General features: G+C 61.0%; 1 protein-coding gene across 4 annotated transcripts in view; it reads right to left on the minus strand.

The window, feature by feature from the left end:
• CAMTA2 (calmodulin binding transcription activator 2) overlaps window positions 1-23,221 on the minus strand; it is a 296,591-nt gene that overhangs the window by 224,389 nt on the left and 48,981 nt on the right. For all 4 annotated transcript variants that reach the window (XM_073654558.1, XM_073654557.1, XM_073654555.1 and 1 more), the window contains exons 10-11: window positions 902-1,028; window positions 687-821 (exon numbers count right to left, since the gene is read on the minus strand). In XM_073654558.1, coding sequence (XP_073510659.1) covers window positions 687-821; window positions 902-1,028 — 262 coding nt within the window. The remainder of the gene's footprint in view (window positions 1-686; window positions 822-901; window positions 1,029-23,221) is intronic.

Here is a 23,221-nt window from a genome sequence, read left to right on the forward strand (position 1 = left end):
CCCTCATCCTCTGAGGTGCGGGATATCCCCTGTGTCTCAGGACCCTTATCCTCTGAGGTGCGAGATATCCCCGGTGTCTCAGGACCCTCATCCTCTGGGGATATCCCGCACCTTGGTGTCTCAGGACCCTCATCCTCTGAGGTGCGGGATATCCCCGGTGTCTCAAGACCCTCATCCTCTGAGGGGCGGGATATCCCCGGTGTCTCAGGACCCTCATCCTCTGAGGGGCGGGATATCCCCGGTGTCTCAGGACCCTCATCCTCTGAGGTGCGGGATATCCCCGGTGTCTCAGGACCCTCATCCTCTGAGGTGCGGGATATCCCCTGTGTCTCAGGACCCTTATCCTCTGAGGTGCGGGATATCCCCGGTGTCTCAGGACCTCCTCATCCTCTGAGGTGCGGGATAACCCCGGTGTCTCAGGACCCTCATCCTCTGAGGTGCGGGATATCCCCGGTGTCTCAGGACCCTCATCCTCTGAGGTACGGGATATCCCCGGTGTCTCAGGACCCCTTACCTGAGTTCAATCCCATGTTCTGGTCCTCAGTCTACACCAATATGGAAGTCAGGGCAATGGTGGAAGATCTGACAACCGCTTTGTGCAGAGTGCTTGTCAAGTGTCCCTCTGACTGCTCATATCCCCCCAGGACACGGAGAATACAGAATATAAGCCCCCCGGAGACACTTACCATCCAGTGACAGCCAGTCCAGCTGGGTGCTGGGCAGCGACAAGAAGTTTCTTGCTCGATACTCGAAGATGACGGAGTGTGAGATGATCTGCTGGTGCTGGATGACCTGCAGGGTGACCAGGCCGGCCTCGTGAGCTGCAATCACACGGAGGGGAGAAGGTAAGGGACCCCGTAAGCCCAGAGTGCCGCTCGCTGAGTGTGAGCTCTCTACTCACCTGGGCAGTAGCAACGCAAGACTCCTGATTGGATGAGTGAGGCCGGCACAGTCACATGATCGAACAGGCAGGAGTAGGGGTCTGTGTCCTCCAGCCACGGGCCGGTGATGAGGATCTTCACTCCACCCTGACACCAGAGAGAAAAAGACAATTTACTGGAAGCCGAGGGGCCGGTGCCCATTCACAGCAGCTGTGGTCAGGGCCGGCGTGCCCCCTGCTCAGTCACCACCAGCACATGGCGTAGCGCCCGGGCACGTCCGCACACACGTGTCGCCACATGTCACATGTAAGGACAATGAGAGCTGCTTGTGGGGGCAGCAGTCTCTCCTGTGCCAGCTTTCTGCTTGATGTCCCTCCAAAATGATGGCGCCACCCCAGGGGCATCCGGCGGGCAGCCTCCGCCTGTCCATCATCAGCTCCCGGCTTTATATCAGACGGCTAATGTCATGCAAATAACACTGCGGCCGATCGTCCGTCTGGTGCAAGGGTGACGAGAGCGCCACCTGCCACGTCCTGGCCTACAACGGAAGATGCATGGCCCCCTCTGCAGGTGAGATGGGAGTACTGCACCCAACAGAAATGCAGAGGACCTGGCAAAAATGTTCCATGTGAGCCAGCTGAGCAGACAGGCGGATCACCAGAAAGGAGGCGGCACTGTCCATGCACTGGCACACCTGCATAATGGGAAGGCACCTATGGGGGGCACCAACAGTACATCACACACAGATCTGTGAGAATAGTGACCGCCAGCAGCACAGACCTAGGTCTATGCCCCCGCTGCACACACTGACCGCCATCAGCACAGACCTAGGTCTATGCCCCCGCTGCACACACTGACCACCATCAGCACAGACCTAGGTCTATGCCCCCGCTGCACACACTGACCGCCATCAGCACTGACCTAGGTCTATGCCCCCGCTGCACACACTGACCGCCATCAGCACTGACCTAGGTCTATGCCCCCGCTGCACACACTGACCGCCATCACCACAGACCTAGGTCTATGCCCCCGCTGCACACACTGACCGCCATCAGCACTGACCTAGGTCTATGCCCCCGCTGCACACACTGACCGCCATCAGCACTGACCTAGGTCTATGCCCCCGCTGCACACAATGACCGCCATCACCACAGACCTAGGTCTATGCCCCCGGTGTACACACTGACCGCCATCAGCACTGACCTAGGTCTATGCCCCCGCTGCACACAGTGAGCGCCATCAGCACTGACCTAGGTCTATGCCCCCGCTGCACACAGTGAGCGCCATCAGCACTGACCTAGGTCTATGCCCCCGCTGCACACACTGACCGCCATCAGCACAGACCTAGGTCTATGCCCCCGCTGCACACACTGACCGCCATCAGCACAGACCTAGGTCTATGCCCCCGCTGCACACACTGACCGCCATCAGCACAGACCTAGGTCTATGCCCCCGCTGCACACAGTGACCGCCATCAGCACAGACCTAGGTCTATGCCCCCGCTGCACACACTGACCGCCATCAGCATAGACCTAGATCTATGCCCCCGCTGCACACAGTGACCGCCATCAGCACAGACCTAGGTCTATGCCCCCGCTGCACACAGTGACCGCCATCAGCACAGACCTAGGTCTATGCCCCCGCTGCACACACTGACCGCCATCAGCACAGACCTAGGTCTATGCCCCCGCTGCACACACTGACCGCCATCAGCACAGACCTAGGTCTATGCCCCCGCTGCACACAGTGACCGCCATCAGCACAGACCTAGGTCTATGCCCCCGCTGCACACAGTGACCGCCATCAGCACAGACCTATGTCCGGGCCCCTGCTGCACACAGTGACCGCCATCGGCACAGACCTATGTCCGGGCCCCCGCTGCACACAGTGACCGCCATCAGCACAGACCTAGGTCTATGCCCCCGCTGCACACAGTGACCGCCATCAGCACAGACCTATGTCCATGCCCCAGCTGCACACAGTGACCGCCATCAGCACAGACCTAGGTCTATGCCCCCGCTGCACACACTGACCGCCATCAGCACAGACCTAGGTTTATGCCCCTGCTGCACACACTGACCGCCATCAGCACTGACCTAGGTCTATGCCCCCGCTGCACATACTGACCGCCATCAGGACAGACCTAGGTCTATGCCCCTGCTGCACACACTGACCGCCATCAGCACAGACCTAGGTCTATGCCCCCGCTGCACACAGTGACCGCCATCAGCACTGACCTAGGTCTATGCCCCCGCTGCATACAGTGACCGCCATCAGCACAGACCTAGGTCTATGCCCCTGCTGCACACACTGACTGCCATCAGCACAGACCTAGGTCTATGCCCCCGCTGCATACACTGACCGCCATCAGCACTGACCTAGGTCTATGCCCCCGCTGCACACACCTAGGTCTATGCCCCCGCTGCACACAGTGACCGCCATCAGCACAGACCTAGGTCTATGCCCCCGCTGCACACACTGACCGCCATCAGCACAGACCTAGGTCTATGCCCCCGCTGCACACAGTGACCGCCATCAGCACTGACCTAGGTCTATGCCCCCGCTGCACACAGTGACCGCCATCAGCACAGACCTAGGTCTATGCCCCCGCTGCACACACTGACCGCCATCAGCACAGACCTAGGTTTATGCCCCCGCTGCACACAGTGACCGCCATCAGCACAGACCTAGGTCTATGCCCCCGCTGCACACAGTGACCGCCATCAGCACTGACCTAGGTCTATGCCCCCGCTGCACACACTGCCCGCCATCAGCACAGACCTAGGTCTATGCCCCCGCTGCACACAGTGACCGCCATCAGCCCAGACCTAGGTCTATGCCCCCGCTGCACACACTGACCGCCATCAGCACAGACCTAGGTCTATGCCCCCGCTGCACACACTGACCGCCATCAGCACAGACCTAGGTCTATGCCCCCGCTGCACACACTGACCGCCATCGGCACTGACCTAGGTCTATGCCCCCGCTGCACACACTGACCGCCATCAGCACAGACCTAGGTCTATGCCCCCGCTGCACACACTGACCGCCATCAGCACAGACCTAGGTCTATGCCCCCGCTGCACACACTGACCGCCATCAGCACTGACCTAGGTCTATGCCCCTGCTGCACACACTGACCGCCATCAGCACAGACCTAGGTCTATGCCCCCGCTGCACACACTGACCGCCATCAGCACAGACCTAGGTCTATGCCCCTGCTGCACACACTGACCGCCATCAGCACAGATCTAGGTCTATGCCCCCGCTGCACACACTGACCGCCATCAGCACTGACCTAGGTCTATGCCCCTGCTGCACACACTGACCGCCATCAGCACAGACCTAGGTCTATGCCCCCGCTGCACACACTGACCGCCATCAGCACAGACCTAGGTCTATGCCCCCGCAGCACACACTGACCGCAATCAGCACAGACCTAGGTTTATGCCCCCGCTTCACACAGTGACCGCCATCAGCACAGACCTAGGTCTATGCCCCCGCTGCACACACTGACCGCCATCAGCACAGACCTAGGTCTATGCCCCCGCTGCACACAGTGACCGCTATCAGCACAGACCTAGGTCTATGCCCCCGCTGCATACACTGACCGCCATCAGCACAGACCTAGGTCTATGCCCCCGCTGCACACACTGACCGCCATCAGCACAGACCTAGGTCTATGCCCCCGCTGCACACACTGACCGCCATCAGCCCAGACCTAGGTCTATGCCCCCGCTGCACACACTGACCGCCATCAGCACAGACCTATGCCTATGCCCCCGCTGCACACACTGACCGCCATCAGCACAGACCTAGGTCTATGCCCCCGCTGCACACACTGACCGCCATCAGCACAGACCTATGCCCCCGCTGCACACACTGACCGCTATCAGCACAGACCTAGGTCTATGCCCCCGCTGCACACACTGACCGCCATCAGCCCAGACCTAGGTCTATGCCCCCGCTGCACACAGTGACCGCCATCAGCCCAGACCTAGGTCTATGCCCCCGCTGCACACACTGACCGCCATCAGCACAGACCTAGGTCTATGCCCCCGCTGCACACGCTGACCGCCATCAGCACAGACCTAGGTCTATGCCCCCGCTGCACACACTGACCGCCATCAGCACAGACCTAGGTCTATGCCCCCGCTGCACACACTGACCGCCATCAGCACAGACCTAGGTCTATGCCCCCGCTGCACACACTGACCGCCATCAGCACAGACATAGGTCTAGCCCCCGCTGAACACACTGACCGCCATCAGCACAGACCTAGGTCTATGCCCCCGCTGCACACACTGACCGCCATCAGCACAGACCTAGGTCTATGCCCCCGCTGCACACACTGACCGCCATCAGCACAGACCTAGGTCTATGCCCCCGCTGCACACAGTGACCGCCATCAGCACAGACCTAGGTCTATGCCCACGCTGCACACACTGACCGCCATCACCACAGACCTAGGTCTATGCCCCCGCTGCACACACTGACCGCCATCAGCACAGACCTAGGTCTATGCCCCCGCTGCACACACTGACAGATATCAGCACAGACCTAGGTCTATGCCCCCGCTGCACACAGTGACCGCCATCACCACAGACCTAGGTCTATGCTCCCGCTGCACACACTGACAGATATCAGCACAGACCTAGGTCTATGCCCCCGCTGCACACAGTGACCGCCATCAGCACAGACCTAGGTCTATGCCCCCGCTGCACACAGTGACCGCCATCAGCACAGACCTAGGTCTATGCCCCCGCTGCACACACTGACCGCCATCAGCACAGACCTATGCCTATGCCCACGCTGCACACACTGACCGCCATCAGCACAGACCTAGGTCTATGCCCCCGCTGCACACAGTGACCGCCATCAGCACAGACCTAGGTCTATGCCCCCGCTGCACACAGTGACCATCAGCACAGACCTAGGTCTATGCCCCCGCTGCACACACTGACCGCCATCAGCACAGACCTAGGTCTATGCCCACGCTGCACACACTGACCGCCATCAGCACAGGCCTAGGTCTATGCCCCCGCTGCACACACTGACCGCCATCAGCACAGACCTAGGTCTATGCCCACGCTGCACACACTGACCGCCATCAGCACCGACCTAGGTCTATGCCCCCGCTGCACACACTGACCGCCATCAGCACAGACCTAGGTCTATGCCCCCGCTGCACACAGTGACCGCCATCAGCACAGACCTAGGTCTATGACCCCGCTGCACACACAGACCGCCATCAGCACAGACCTAGGTCTATGCCCCCGCTGCACACAGTGACCGCCATCAGCCCAGACCTAGGTCTATGCCCCCGCTGCACACACTGACCGCCATCAGCACTGACCTATGCCCCCGCTGCACGCAGTGACCGCCATCATCACTGACCTATGCCCCCGCTGCACGCAGTGACCGCCATGAGCACTGACCTATGCCCCCGCTGCACACAGTGACCGCCATCAGCCCAGACCTAGGTCTATGCCCCCGCTGCACACAGTGACCGCCATCAGCAATGACCTATGCCCCCGCTGCACGCAGTGACCGCCATCAGCACTGACCTATGCCCCCGCTGCACACAGTGACCGCCATCAGCACTGACCTATGTCTATGCCCCCGCTGCACACACTGACCGCCATCAGCACAGACCTAGGTCTATGCCCCCGCTGCACACACTGACCGCCATCAGCACAGACCTAGGTCTATGCCCCCGCTGCACACACTGACCGCCATCAGCACAGACCTAGGTCTATGCCCCCGCTGCACACACTGACCGCCATCAGCACAGACCTAGGTCTATGCCCCCGCTGCACACACTGACCGCCATCAGCACAGACCTAGGTCTATGCCCCCGCTGCACACAGTGACCGCCATCAGCACAGACCTAGGTTTATGCCCCCGCTGCACACACTGACCGCCATCAGCACAGACCTAGGTCTATGCCCCCGCTGCATACACTGACCGCCATCAGCACAGACCTAGGTCTATGCCCCCGCTGCACACAGTGACCGCCATCAGCACAGACCTAGGTCTATGCCCCCGCTGCACACAGTGACCGCCATCAGCACTGACCTAGGTCTATGCCCCCGCTGCACACACTGACCGCCATCAGCACAGACCTAGGTCTATGCCCCCGCTGCACACAGTGACCGCCATCAGCACAGACCTAGGTCTATGCCCCCGCTGCACACACTAACCGCCATCAGCACAGACCTAGGTCTATGCCCCCGCTGCACACACTGACCGCCATCAGCACAGACCTAGGTCTATGCCCCCGCTGCACACACTGACCGCCATCAGCACAGACCTAGGTCTATGCCCCCGCTGCACACAGTGACCGCCATCAGCACTGACCTAGGTCTATGCCCCAGATGCACACACTGACCGCCATCAGCACAGACCTAGGTCTATGCCCCCGCTGCACACACTGACCGCCATCAACACAGACCTAGGACTATGCCCCCGCTGCACACACTGACCGCCATCAGCACAGACCTAGGTCTATGCCCCCGCTGCACACACTGACCGTCATCATAGTTACATAGTTAGTAAAGCCGAATAAAGACTTGCGTCCATCAAGTTCGACCAGCACAGGTCATCAGCACAGACCTCGGTCTATGCCCCCGCTGCACACAGTGACCGCCATCAACACAGACCTAGGACTATGCCCCCGCTGCATACACTGACCGCCATCAGCACAGACCAAGGTCCTATGCCCCCACTGCACACACTGACCGCCATCAGCACAGACCTAGGTCTATGCCCCCGCTGCACACACTGACCGCCATCAGCACAGACCTAGGTCCATGCCCCCGCTGCACACACTGACCGCCATCAGCACAGACCTAGGTCTATGCCCCCGCTGCACACACTGACCGCCATCAGCACAGACCTAGGTCTATGCCCCCGCTGCACACACTGACCGCCATCAGCACAGACCTAGGTCTATGCCCCCGCTGCACACACTGACCGCCATCAGCACAGACCTAGGTCTATGCCCCCGCTGCACACACTGACCGCCATCAGCACAGACCTAGGTCTATGCCCCCGCTGCACACACTGACCGCCATCAGCACAGACCTAGGTCTATGCCCACGCTGCACACACTGACCGCCATCAGCACAGACCTAGGTCTATGCCCCCGCTGCACACACTGACCGCCATCAGCACAGACCTAGGTCTATGCCCACGCTGCACACACTGACCGCCATCAGCACCGACCTAGGTCTATGCCCCCGCTGCACACACTGACCGCCATCAGCACAGACCTAGGTCTATGCCCCCGCTGCACACAGTGACCGCCATCAGCACAGACCTAGGTCTATGCCCCCGCTGCACACACTGACCGCCATCAGCACAGACCTAGGTCTATGCCCCCGCTGCACACAGTGACCGCCATCAGCCCAGACCTAGGTCTATGCCCCCGCTGCACACACTGACCGCCATCAGCACTGACCTATGCCCCCGCTGCACGCAGTGACCGCCATCATCACTGACCTATGCCCCCGCTGCACGCAGTGACCGCCATGAGCACTGACCTATGTCCCCGCTGCACACAGTGACCGCCATCAGCCCAGACCTAGGTCTATGCCCCCGCTGCACACAGTGACCGCCATCAGCAATGACCTATGCCCCCGCTGCACGCAGTGACCGCCATCAGCACTGACCTATGCCCCCGCTGCACACAGTGACCGCCATCAGCACTGACCTATGTCTATGCCCCCGCTGCACACACTGACCGCCATCAGCACAGACCTAGGTCTATGCCCCCGCTGCACACACTGACCGCCATCAGCACAGACCTAGGTCTATGCCCCCGCTGCACACACTGACCGCCATCAGCACAGACCTAGGTCTATGCCCCCGCTGCACACACTGACCGCCGTCAGCACAGACCTAGGTCTATGCCCCCGCTGCACACACTGACCGCCATCAGCACAGACCTAGGTCTATGCCCCCGCTGCACACAGTGACCGCCATCAGCACAGACCTAGGTTTATGCCCCCGCTGCACACACTGACCGCCATCAGCACAGACCTAGGTCTATGCCCCCGCTGCATACACTGACCGCCATCAGCACAGACCTAGGTCTATGCCCCCGCTGCACACAGTGACCGCCATCAGCACAGACCTAGGTCTATGCCCCCGCTGCACACACTGACCGCCATCAGCACAGACCTAGGTCTATGCCCCCGCTGCACACAGTGACCGCCATCAGCACTGACCTAGGTCTATGCCCCCGCTGCACACACTGACCGCCATCAGCACAGACCTAGGTCTATGCCCCCGCTGCACACAGTGACCGCCATCAGCACAGACCTAGGTCTATGCCCCCGCTGCACACAGTGACCGCCATCAGCACAGACCTAGGTCTATGCCCCCGCTGCACACACTGACCGCCATCAGCACAGACCTAGGTCTATGCCCCCGCTGCACACACTGACCGCCATCAGCACAGACCTAGGTCTATGCCCCCGCTGCACACAGTGACCGCCATCAGCACTGACCTAGGTCTATGCCCCAGATGCACACACTGACCGCCATCAGCACAGACCTAGGTCTATGCCCCCGCTGCACACACTGACCGCCATCACAGACCTAGGACTATGCCCCCGCTGCACACACTGACCGCCATCAGCACAGACCTAGGTCTATGCCCCCGCTGCACACAGTGACCGCCATCAACACAGACCTAGGACTATGCCCCCGCTGCATACACTGACCGCCATCAGCACAGACCAAGGTCCTATGCCCCCACTGCACACACTGACCGCCATCAGCACAGACCTAGGTCTATGCCCCCGCTGCACACACTGACCGCCATCAGCACAGACCTAGGTCCATGCCCCCGCTGCACACACTGACCGCCATCAGCACAGACCTAGGTCTATGCCCCCGCTGCACACACTGACCGCCATCAGCACAGACCTAGGTCTATGCCCCCGCTGCACACACTGACCGCCATCAGCACAGACCTAGGTCTATGCCCCCGCTGCACACACTGACCGCCATCAGCACAGACCTAGGTCTATGCCCCCGCTGCACACACTGACCGCCATCAGCACAGACCTAGGTCTATGCCCCCGCTGCACACACTGACCGCCATCAGCACAGATCTAGGTCTATGCCCCCGCTGCACACAGTGACCGCCATCAGCCCAGACCTAGGTCTATGCCCCCGCTGCACACAGTGACCGCCATCAGCACTGACCTAGGTCTATGCCCCCGCTGCACACACTGACCGCCATCAGCACAGACCTAGGTCTATGCCCACGCTGCACACACTGACCGCCATCAGCACAGACCTAGGTCTATGCCCCTGCTGCCCACACTGACCGCCATCAGCACAGACCTAGGTCTATGCCCCCGCTGCACACACTGACCGCCATCAGCACAGACCTAGGTCTATGCCCCCGCTGCACACAGTGACCGCCATCAGCACAGACCTAGGTCTATGCCCCCGCTGCACACACTGACCGCCATCAGCACAGACCTAGGTCTATGCCCCCGCTGCACACACTGACCGCCATCAGCACAGACCTAGGTCTATGCCCCCGCTGCACACAGTGACCGCCATCAGCCCAGACCTAGGTCTATGCCCCCGCTGCACACACTGACCGCCATCAGCCCAGACCTAGGTCTATGCCCCCGCTGCACACAGTGACCGCCATCAGCACAGACCTAGGTCTATGCCCCCGCTGCACACAGTGACCGCCATCAGCACAGACCTAGGTCTATGCCCCCGCTGCACACACTGACCGCCATCAGCACAGACCTAGGTCTATGCCCCCACTGCACACACGGACCGCCATCAGCACAGACCTAGGTCTATGCCCCCGCTGCACACACTGACCGCCATCAGCACAGACCTAGGTCTATGCCCCCGCTGCACACACTGACCGCCATCAGCACAGATCTAGGTCTATGCCCCTGCTGCACACAGTGACCGCCATCAGCACAGACCTAGGTCTATGACCCCGCTGCACACAGTGACCGCTATCAGCACAGACCTAGGTCTATGCCCCCGCTGCACACAGTGACCGCTATCAGCACAGATCTAGGTCTATGCCCCCGCTGCACACAGTGACCGCTATCAGCACAGACCTAGGTCTATGCCCCCGCTGCACACACTGACCGCCATCAGCCCAGACCTAGGTCTATGCCCCCGCTGCACACACTGACCGCCATCAGCACAGACCTAGGTCTATGCCCACGCGGCACACACTGACCGCCATCAGCCCAGACCTAGGTCTATGCCCCCGCTGCACACACTGACCGCCATCAGCACAGATCTAGGTCTATGCCCCCGCTGCACACAGTGACCGCCATCAGCACAGACCTAGGTCTATGCCCCCGCTTCACACACTGACCGCCATCAGCACAGACCTAGGTCTATGCCCCCGCTGCACACACTGACCGCCATCAGCAGAGACCTAGGTCTATGCCCCAGCTGCACACAGTGACCGCCATCAGCACAGACCTAGGTCTATGCCCCCGCTGCACACACTGACCGCCATCAGCACAGACCTAGGTCTATGCCCCCGCTGCACACACTGACCGCCATCAGCACAGACCTAGGTCTATGCCCCCGCTGCACACAGTGACCGCCATCAGGACAGACCTAGGTCTATGCCCCCGCTGCATACACTGAACGCCATAAGCACAGACCTAGGTCTATGCCCCCGCTGCACACAGTGACCGCTATCAGCACAGACCTAGGTCTATGCCTCCGCTGCACACACTGACCGCCATCAGCACAGACCTAGGTCTATGCCCCCGCTGCACACAGTGACCGCCATCAGCACAGACCTAGGTCTATGCCCCCGCTGCACACAGTGACCGCTATCAGCACAGATCTAGGTCTATGCCCCAGCTGCACACAGTGACCGCCATCAGCACAGACCTAGGTCTATGCCCCCGCTGCCCACAGTGACGGCTATCAGCACAGATCTAGGTCTATGCCCCAGCTGCACACAGTGACCGCTATCAGCACAGATCTAGGTCTATGCCCCCGCTGCATACACTGACCGCCATCAGCACAGACCTAGGTCTATGCCCCCGCTGCACACAGTGACCGCTATCAGCACAGACCTAGGTCTATGCCCCCGCTGCATACACTGACCGCCATCAGCACAGACCTAGGTCTATGCCCCCGCTGCACACAGTGACCGCCATCAGCACAGACCTAGGTCTATGCCCCCGCTGCACACACTGACTGCCATCAGCACAGACCTAGGTCTATGCCCCCGCTGCACACAGTGACCGCCATCAGCACAGACCTAGGTCTAAGCCCCCGCTGCATACACTGACCGCCATCAGCACAGACCTAGGTCTATGCCCCCGCTGCACACACTGACCGCCATCAGCACTGACCTAGGTCTAAGCCCGCGCTGCACACACTGACCGCCATCAGCACAGACCTAGGTCTATGCCCCCGCTGCACACACTGACCGCCATCAGCACAGACCTAGGTCTAAGCCCACGCTGCACACACTGACCGCCATCAGCACAGACCTAGGTCTAGCCCCCGCTGCACACACTGACCGCCATCAGCACAGACCTAGGTCTAGCCCCCGCTGCACACACTGACCGCCATCAGCACAGACCTAGGTCTATGCCCCCGCTGCACACACTGACCGCTATCAGCACTGACCTAGGTCTATGCCCCCGCTGCACACACTGACCGCCATCAGCACAGACCTAGGTCTAGCCCCCGCTGCACACACTGACCGCCATCAGCACTGACCTAGGTCTAAGCCCACGCTGCACACACTGACCGCCATCAGCACAGACCTAGGTCTAGCCCCCGCTGCACACACTGACCGCCATCAGCACAGACCTAGGTCTAGCCCCCGCTGCACACACTGACCGCCATCAGCACAGACCTAGGTCTATGCCCCCGCTGCACACACTGACCGCCATCAGCACAGACCTAGGTCTATGCCCCCGCTGCACACACTGACCGCCATCAGCACAGACCTAGGTCTATGCCCCCGCTGCACACAGTGACCGCCATCAGCACTGACCTAGGTCTATGCCCCCGCTGCACACACTGACCGCCATCAGCACAGACCTAGGTCTATGCCCCCGCTGCACACACTGACCGCCATCAGCACAGACCTAGGTCTATGCCCACGCTGCACACAGTGACCGCCATCAGCACAGACCTAGGTCTATGCCCCCGCTGCACACACTGACCGCCATCAGCACAGACCTAGGTTTATGCCCCCGCTGCACACACTGACCGCCATCAGCACAGACCTAGGTCTATGCCCCCGCTGCACACACTGACCGCCATCAGCACAGACCTAGGTCTATGCCCCCGCTGCACACACTGACCGCCATCAGCACAGACCTAGGTCTATGCCCCCGCTGCACACACTGACCGCCATCAGCACAGACCTAGGTCTATGCCCCCGCTGCACACACTGACCGCCATCAGCACAGACCTAGGTCTATGCCCCCGCTGCACACACTGACCGCCATCAGCACAGGCCTAGGTCTATGCCCCCGCTGCACACACTGACCGCCATCAGCACAGACCTAGGTCTATGCCCCCGCTGCACACACTGACCGCCATCAGCACAGACCTAGGTCTATGCCCACGCTGCACACAGTGACCGCCATCAGCACAGACCTAGGTCTATGCCCCCGCTGCACACACTGACCGCCATCAGCACAGACCTAGGTTTATGCCCCCGCTGCACACACTGACCGCCATAAGCACAGACCTAGGTCTATGCCCCCGCTGCACACACTGACCGCCATCAGCACAGACCTAGGTCTATGCCCCCGCTGCACACACTGACCGCCATCAGCACAGACCTAGGTCTATGCCCCCGCTGCACACACTGACCGCCATCAGCACAGACCTAGGTCTATGCCCCCGCTGCACACACTGACCGCCATCAGCACAGACCTAGGTCTATGCCCCCGCTGCACACACTGACCGCCATCAGCACAGGCCTAGGTCAATGCCCCCGCTGCACACACTGACCGCCATCAGCACAGACCTAGGTCTATGCCCCCGCTGCACACACTGACCGCCATCAGCACAGACCTAGGTCTATGCCCCCGCTGCACACACTGACCGCCATCAGCACAGACCTAGGTCTATGCCCACGCTGCACACAGTGACCGCCATCAGCACAGACGTAGGTCTATGCCCCCGCTGCACACACTGACCGCCATCAGCACAGACCTAGGTTTATGCCCCCGCTGCACACACTGACCGCCATAAGCACAGACCTAGGTCTATGCCCCCGCTGCACACACTGACCGCCATCAGCACAGACCTAGGTCTATGCCCCCGCTGCACACACTGACCGCCATCAGCACAGACCTAGGTCTATGCCCCCGCTGCACACACTGACCGCCATCAGCACAGACCTAGGTCTATGCCCCCGCTGCACACACTGACCGCCATCAGCACAGGCCTAGGTCTATGCCCCCGCTGCACACACTGACCGCCATCAGCACAGACCTAGGTCTATGCCACCGCTGCACACACTGACCGCCATCAGCACAGACCTAGGTCTATGCCCCCGCTGCATACACTGACCGCCATCAGCACAGACCTAGGTCTATGCCTCCGCTGCACACACTGACCGCCATCAGCACAGACCTAGGTCTATGCCCCCGCTGCATACACTGACCGCCATCAGCACAGACCTAGGTCTATGCCCCCGCTGCACACAGTGACCGCCATCAGCACTGACCTAGGTCTATGCCCCCGCTGCACACACTGACCGCCATCAGCACAGACCTAGGTCTATGCCCCCGCTGCACACACTGACCGCCATCAGCACAGACCTAGGTCCATGCCCCCGCTGCACACACTGACCGCCATCAGCACAGACCTAGGTCTATGCCCCCGCTGCATACAGTGACCGCCATCAGCACAGACCTAGGTCTATGCCCCTGCTGCACACAGTGACCGCCATCAGCACAGATCTAGGTCTATGCCTCCGCTGCACACACTGACCGCCATCAGCACAGACCTAGGTCTATGCCCCCGCTGCCCACACTGACCGCCATCAGCACAGACCTAGGTCTATGCCCCCGCTGCACACACTGACCGCCATCAGCACAGACCTAGGTCTATGCCCCCGCTGCACACAGTGACCGCCATCAGCACAGACCTAGGTCTATGCCCCCGCTGCACACAGTGACCGCCATCAGCACAGACCTAGGTCTATGCCCCCGCTGCACACACTGACCGCCATCAGCACAGACATAGGTCTAGCCCCCGCTGCACACACTGACCGCCATCAGCACAGACCTAGGTCTATGCCCCCGCTGCACACACTGACCGCCATCAGCACAGACCTAGGTCTATGCCCCCGCTGCACACAGTGACCGCCATCAGCACAGACCTAGGTCTATGCCCCCGCTGCACACAGTGACCGCCATCAGCACAGACCTAGGTCTATGCCCCCGCTGCACACACTGACCGCCATCAGCTCAGACCTAGGTCTATGCCCCCGCTGCACACAGTGACCGACATCAGCACAGACCTAGGTCTATGCCCCCGCTGCACACAGTGACCGACATCAGCACAGACCTAGGTCTATGCCCCCGCTGCACACACTGACCGCCATCAGCACAGACCTAGGTCTATGCCCCCGCTGCACACACTGACCGCCATCACCAGAGACCTAGGTCTATGCCCCCGCTGCACACAGTGACCGCCATCAGCACAGACCTAGGTCTATGCCCCCGCTGCACACACTGACCGCCATCAGCACAGACCTAGGTCTATGCCCCCGCTGCACACACTGACCGCCATCAGGACAGACCTAGGTCTATGCCCCCGCTGCATACACTGACCGCCATCAGCACAGACCTAGGTCTATGCCCCCGCTGCACACAGTGACCGCTATTAGCACAGACCTAGGTCTATGCCCCCGCTGCACACACTGACCGCCATCAGCACAGACCTAGGTCTATGCCCCCGCTGCACACAGTGACCGCCATCAGCACAGACCTAGGTCTATGCCCCCGCTGCACACACTGACCGCCATCAGCACAGACCTAGGTCTAGCCCCCGCTGCACACACTGACCGCCATCAGCACAGACCTAGGTCTAGCCCCCGCTGCACACACTGACCGCCATCAGCACAGACCTAGGTCTATGCCCCCGCTGCACACACTGACCGCCATCAGCACAGACCTAGGTCTAAGCCCACGCTGCACACACTGACCGCCATCAGCACAGACCTAGGTCTAGCCCCCGCTGCACACACTGACCGCCATCAGCACAGACCTAGGTCTAGCCCCCGCTGCACACACTGACCGCCATCAGCACAGACCTAGGTCTATGCCCCCGCTGCACACACTGACCGCCATCAGCACTGACCTAGGTCTATGCCCCCGCTGCACACACTGACCGCCATCAGCACAGACCTAGGTCTAGCCCCCGCTGCACACACTGACCGCCATCAGCACTGACTTAGGTCTAAGCCCACGCTGCACACACTGACCGCCATCAGCACAGACCTAGGCCTATGCCCCCGCTGCACACAGAGACCGCCATCAGCACAGACCTAGGTCTATGCCCCAACTGCACACACTGACCGCCATCAGCACAGACCTAGGTCTATGCCCCCGCTGCACACACTGACCGCCATCAGCACAGACCTAGGTCTATGCCCCCGCTGCACACAGTGACCGCCATCAGCACAGACCTAGGTCTATGCCCCCGCTGCACACACTGACCGCCATCAGCACAGACCTAGGTCTATGCCCCCGCTGCACACACTGACCGCCATCAGCACAGACCTAGGTCTATGCCCCCGCTGCACACAGAGACCGCCATCAGCACAGACCTAGGTCTATGCCCCAACTGCACACACTGACCGCCATCAGCACAGACCTAGGTCTATGCCCCCGCTGCACACACTGACCGCCATCAGCACAGACCTAGGTCTATGCCCCCGCTGCACACAGTGACCGCCATCAGCACAGACCTAGGTCTATGCCCCCGCTGCACACACTGACCGCCATCAGCACAGACCTAGGTCTATGCCCCCGCTGCACACACTGACCGCCATCAGCACAGACCTAGGTCTAGCCCCCGCTGCACACACTGACCGCCATCAGCACAGACCTATATCCGGGCCCCTGCTGCACACAGTGACCGCCATCAGCACAGACCTAGGTCTATGCCCCCGCTGCACACACTGACCGCCATCAGCACAGACCTAGGTCTATGCCCCCGCTGCATACAGTGACCGCCATCAGCACTGACCTAGGTCTATGCCCCCGCTGCACACAGTGACCGCCATCAGCACAGACCTAGGTCTATGCCCCCGCTGCACACAGTGACCGCCATCAGTACAGACCTAGGTCTATGCCCCCGCTGCACACACTGACCGCCATCAGCACAGACCTAGGTCTATGCCCCCGCTGTACACACTGACCGCCATCAGCACAGACCTAGGTCTATGCCCCCGCTGCACACACTGACCGCCATCAGCACTGACCTAGGTCTATGCCCCCGCTGCACACACTGACCGCCATCAGCACTGACCTAGGTCTATGCCCCCGCTGCACACACTGACCGCCTTCAGCACAGACCTATGTCCAGGCCCCTGCTGCACACAGTGACCGCCATCAGCACAGACCTAGGTCTATGCCCCAGCTGCACACAGTGACCGCCATCAACACAGACCTAGGTCTATGCCCCCGCTGCACACAGTGACCGCCATCAACACAGACCTAGGTCTATGCCCCCGCTGCACACAGTGACCGCCACCAGCACAGACCGAGGTCTATGCCCCCGCTGCACACACTGACCGCCATCAGCATTGACCTAGGTCTATGCCCCCGCTGCACACAGTGACCGCCACCAGCACAGACCGAGGTCTATGCCCCCGCTGCACACACTGACCGCCATCAGCATAGACCTAGGTCTATGCCCCCGTTGCACACAGTGACCGCCATCAGCACAGACCTATGTCTGTGCCCCCGCAGCACACAGTGACCGCCATAGGCACAGACCTATGTCCGGGCCCCTGCTGCACACAGTGACCGCTATCGGCATAGACCTATGTCTGTGCCCCCACAGCACACAGTGACCGCCATCGGCACAGACCTATGTCCGGGCCCCTGCTGCACACAGTGACCGCCATCGGCACAGACCTATGTCCGGGCCCCTGCTGCACACAGTGACCGCTATCGGCATAGACCTATGTCTGTGCCCCCAAAGCACACAGTGACTGCCATCAGCACAGACCTATGCCTATGCCCACGCTGCACACACTGACCGCCATCAGCACAGACCTAGGTCTATGCCCCCGCTGCACACACTGACCGTCATCAGCACAGACCTAGGTCTATGCCCCCGCTGCACACACTGACCGCCATCAGCACAGACCTAGGTCTATGCCCCCGCTGCACAGTGACCGCCATCAGCACAGACCTAGGTCTATGCCCCCGCTGCACACAGTGACCGCCATCAGCACAGACCTAGGTCTATGCCCCCGCTGCACACAGTGACCGCCATCAGCACAGACCTAGGTCTATGCCCCCGCTGCACACACTGACCGCCATCAGTACAGACCTAGGTCTATGCCCCCGCTGCACACACTGACCGCCATAAGCACAGACCTAGGTCTATGCCCCCGCTGCACACACTGACCGTCATCAGCACAGACCTAGGTCTATGCCCCCGCTGCACACACTGACCGTCATCAGCACAGACCTAGGTCTATGCCCCCGCTGCACACAGTGACCGCCATCAGCACAGACCTAGGTCTATGCCCCCGCTGCACACAGTGACCGCCATCAGCACAGACCTAGGTCTATGCACGCGCTGCACACACTGACCGCCATCAGCACAGACCTAGGTCTATGCCCCCGCTGCACACACTGACCGCCATCAGCAGAGACCTAGGTCTATGCCCCCGCTGCACACAGTGACCGCCATCAGCACAGACCTAGGTCTATGCCCCCGCTGCACACACTGACCGCCATCAGCACAGACCTAGGTCTATGCCCCCGCTGCACACACTGACCGCCATAAGCACAGACCTAGGTCTATGCCCCCGCTGTACACACTGACCGCCATCAGCACAGACCTAGGTCTATGCCCCCGCTGCACACACTGACCGCCATCAGCACAGACCTAGGTCTATGCCCCCGCTGCACACACTGACCGCCATCAGCACAGACCTAGGTCTATGCCCCCGCTGCACACACTGACCGCCATCAGCACAGACCTAGGTCTATGCCCCCGCTGCACACACTGACCGCCATCAGCACAGACCTAGGTCTATGCCCCCGCTGCACACACTGACCGCCATCAGCACAGACTTAGGTCTATGCCCCCGCTGCACACACTGACCGCCATCAGCACAGACCTAGGTCTATGCCCCCGCTGCACACACTGACCGCCATCAGCACAGACCTAGGTCTATGCCCCCGCTGCATACACTGACCGCCATCAGCACAGACCTAGGTCTATGCCCCCGCTGCACACAGTGACCGCCATCAGCACAGACCTAGGTCTATGCCCCCGCTGCACACACAGACTGCCATCAGCACAGACCTAGGTCTATGCCCCCGCTGCACACACTGACCGCCATCAGCACAGACCTAGGTCCATGCCCCCGCTGCACACACTGACCGCCATCAGCACAGACCTAGGTCTATGCCCCCGCTGCACACACTGACCGCCATCAGCACAGACCTAGGTCTATGCCCCCGCTGCACACACTGACCGCCATCAGCACAGACCTAGGTCTATGCCCCCGCTGCACACACTGACCGCCATCAGCACAGACCTAGGTCTATGCCCCCGCTGCACAAACTGACCGCCATCAGCACAGACCTAGGTCTATGCCCCCGCTGCACACACTGACCGCCATCAGCACAGATCTAGGTCTATGCCCCCGCTGCACACACTGACCGCCATCACCACAGACCTAGGTCCATGCCCCCGCTGCACACACTGACCGCCATCAGCACAGACCTAGGTCTATGCCCCCGCTGCACACACTGACCGCCATCAGCACAGACCTAGGTCTATGCCCCCGCTGCACACACTGACCGCCATCAGCACAGACCTAGGTCTATGCCCCCGCTGCACACACTGACCGCCATCAGCACAGACCTAGGTCTATGCCCCCGCTGCACACACTGACCGCCATCAGCACAGACCTAGGTCTATGCCCCCGCTGCACACACTGACCGCCATCAGCACAGACCTAGGTCTATGCCCCCGCTGCACACACTGACCGCCATCAGAACAGATCTAGGTCTATGCCCCCGCTGCACACACTGACCGCCATCAGCACAGACCTAGGTCTATGCCCCCGCTGCCCACACTGACCGCCATCAGCACAGACCTAGGTCTATGCCCCCGCTGCCCACACTGACCGCCATCAGCACAGACCTAGGTCTATGCCCCCGCTGCCCACACTGACCGCCATCAGCACAGACCTAGGTCTATGCCCCCGCTGCCCACACTGACCTCCATCAGCACAGACCTAGGTCTATGCCCCCGCTGCACACAGTGACCGCCATCAGCACAGACCTAGGTCTATGCCCCCGCTGCACACACTGACCGCCATCAGCACAGACCTAGGTCTATGCCCCCGCTGCACACACTGACCGCCATCAGCACAGACCTAGGTCTATGCCCCCGCTGCACACACTGACCGCCATCAGCACAGATCTAGGTCTATGCCCCCGCTGCACACAGTGACCGCCATCAGCACTGACCTAGGTCTATGCCCCTGCTGCACACACTGACCGCCATCAGCACAGATCTAGGTCTATGCCCCCGCTGCACACAGTGACCGCTATCAGCACAGATCTAGGTCTATGCCCCCGCTGCACACAGTGACCGCTATCAGCACAGATCTAGGTTTATGCCCCCGCTGCACACAGTGACCGCTATCAGCACAGACCTAGGTCTATGCCCCTGCTGCACACACTGACTGCCATCAGCCCAGACCTAGGTCTATGACCCCGCTGCACACACTGACCGCCATCAGCAGAGACCTAGGTCTATGCCCCCGCTGCACACAGTGACCGCTATCAGCACAGACCTAGGTCTATGCCCCCGCTGCACACACTGACCGCCATCAGCACAGACCTAGGTCTATGCCACCGCTGCACACAGTGACCGCCATCAGCACAGACCTAGGTCTATGCCCCCGCTGCACACACTGACCGCCATCAGCACAGACCTAGGTCTAGCCCCCGCTGCACACACTGACCGCCATCAGCACAGACCTAGGTCTAGCCCCCGCTGCACACACTGACCGCCATCAGCACAGACCTAGGTCTATGCCCCCGCTGCACACACTGACCGCCATCAGCACAGACCTAGGTCTAAGCCCACGCTGCACACACTGACCGCCATCAGCACAGACCTAGGTCTAGCCCCCGCTGCACACACTGACCGCCATCAGCACAGACCTAGGTCTAGCCCCCGCTGCACACACTGACCGCCATCAGCACAGACCTAGGTCTATGCCCCCGCTGCACACACTGACCGCCATCAGCACTGACCTAGGTCTATGCCCCCGCTGCACACACTGACCGCCATCAGCACTGACCTAGGTCTAAGCCCACGCTGCACACACTGACCGCCATCAGCACAGACCTAGGTCTAGCCCCCGCTGCACACACTGACCGACATCAGCACAGACCTAGGTCTAGCCCCCGCTGCACACACTGACCGCCATCAGCACAGACCTAGGTCTATGCCCCCGCTGCACACACTGACCGCCATCAGCACAGACCTAGGCCTATGCCCCCGCTGCACACACTGACCGCCATCAGCACAGACCTAGGTCTATGCCCCCGCTGCACACAGAGACCGCCATCAGCACAGACCTAGGTCTATGCCCCAACTGCACACACTGACCGCCATCAGCACAGACCTAGGTCTATGCCCCCGCTGCACACACTGACCGCCATCAGCACAGACCTAGGTCTATGCCCCCGCTGCACACAGTGACCGACATCAGCACAGACCTAGGTCTATGCCCCCGCTGCACACACTGACCGCCATCAGCACAGACCTAGGTCTATGCCCCCGCTGCACACACTGACCGCCATCAGCACAGACCTAGGTCTAGCCCCCGCTGCACACACTGACCGCCATCAGCACAGACCTATATCCGGGCCCCTGCTGCACACAGTGACCGCCATCAGCACAGACCTAGGTCTATGCCGCCGCTGCACACACTGACCGCCATCAGCACAGACCTAGGTCTATGCCCCCGCTGCATACAGTGACCGCCATCAGCACAGACCTATATCCGGGCCCCTGCTGCACACACTGACCGCCATCAGCACAGACCTAGGTCTATGCCCCCGCTGCACACACTGACCGCCATCAGCACAGACCTAGGTCTATGCCCCCGCTGCACACACTGACCGCCATCAGCACTGACCTAGGTCTATGCCCCCGCTGCACACAGTGACCGCCATCAGCACAGACCTAGGTCTATGCCCCCGCTGCACACAGTGACCGCCATCAGTACAGACCTAGGTCTATGCCCCCGCTGCACACACTGACCGCCATCAGCACAGACCTAGGTCTATGCCCCCGCTGTACACACTGACCGCCATCAGCACAGACCTAGGTCTATGCCCCCGCTGCACACACTGACCGCCATCAGCACTGACCTAGGTCTATGCCCCCGCTGCACACACTGACCGCCATCAGCACTGACCTAGGTCTATGCCCCCGCTGCACACACTGACCGCCATCAGCACAGACCTAGGTCTATGCCCCAGCTGCACACAGTGACCGCCATCAACACAGACCTAGGTCTATGCCCCCGCTGCACACAGTGACCGCCATCAACACAGACCTAGGTCTATGCCCCCGCTGCACACAGTGACCGCCACCAGCACAGACCGAGGTCTATGCCCCCGCTGCACACACTGACCGCCATCAGCATTGACCTAGGTCTATGCCCCCACTGCACACAGTGACCGCCACCAGCACAGACCGAGGTCTATGCCCCCGCTGCACACACTGACCGCCATCAGCATAGACCTAGGTCTATGCCCCCGTTGCACAGTGACCGCCATCAGCACAGACCTATGTCTGTGCCCCCGCAGCACACAGTGACCGCCATAGGCACAGACCTATGTCCGGGCCCCTGCTGCACACAGTGACCGCTATCGGCATAGACCTATGTCTGTGCCCCCACAGCACACAGTGACCGCCATCGGCACAGACCTATGTCCGGGCCCCTGCTGCACACAGTGACCGCCATCGGCACAGACCTATGTCCGGGCCCCTGCTGCACACAGTGACCGCTATCGGCATAGACCTATGTCTGTGCCCCCAAAGCACACAGTGACTGC

The sequence above is a fragment of the Phyllobates terribilis genome, unplaced genomic scaffold (genome assembly GCF_046119375.1).
Source record: "Phyllobates terribilis strain yellow unplaced genomic scaffold, ASM4611937v1 Scaffold_11__3_contigs__length_659146591, whole genome shotgun sequence".
Classification (NCBI taxonomy): Eukaryota; Metazoa; Chordata; class Amphibia; order Anura; family Dendrobatidae; genus Phyllobates; species Phyllobates terribilis.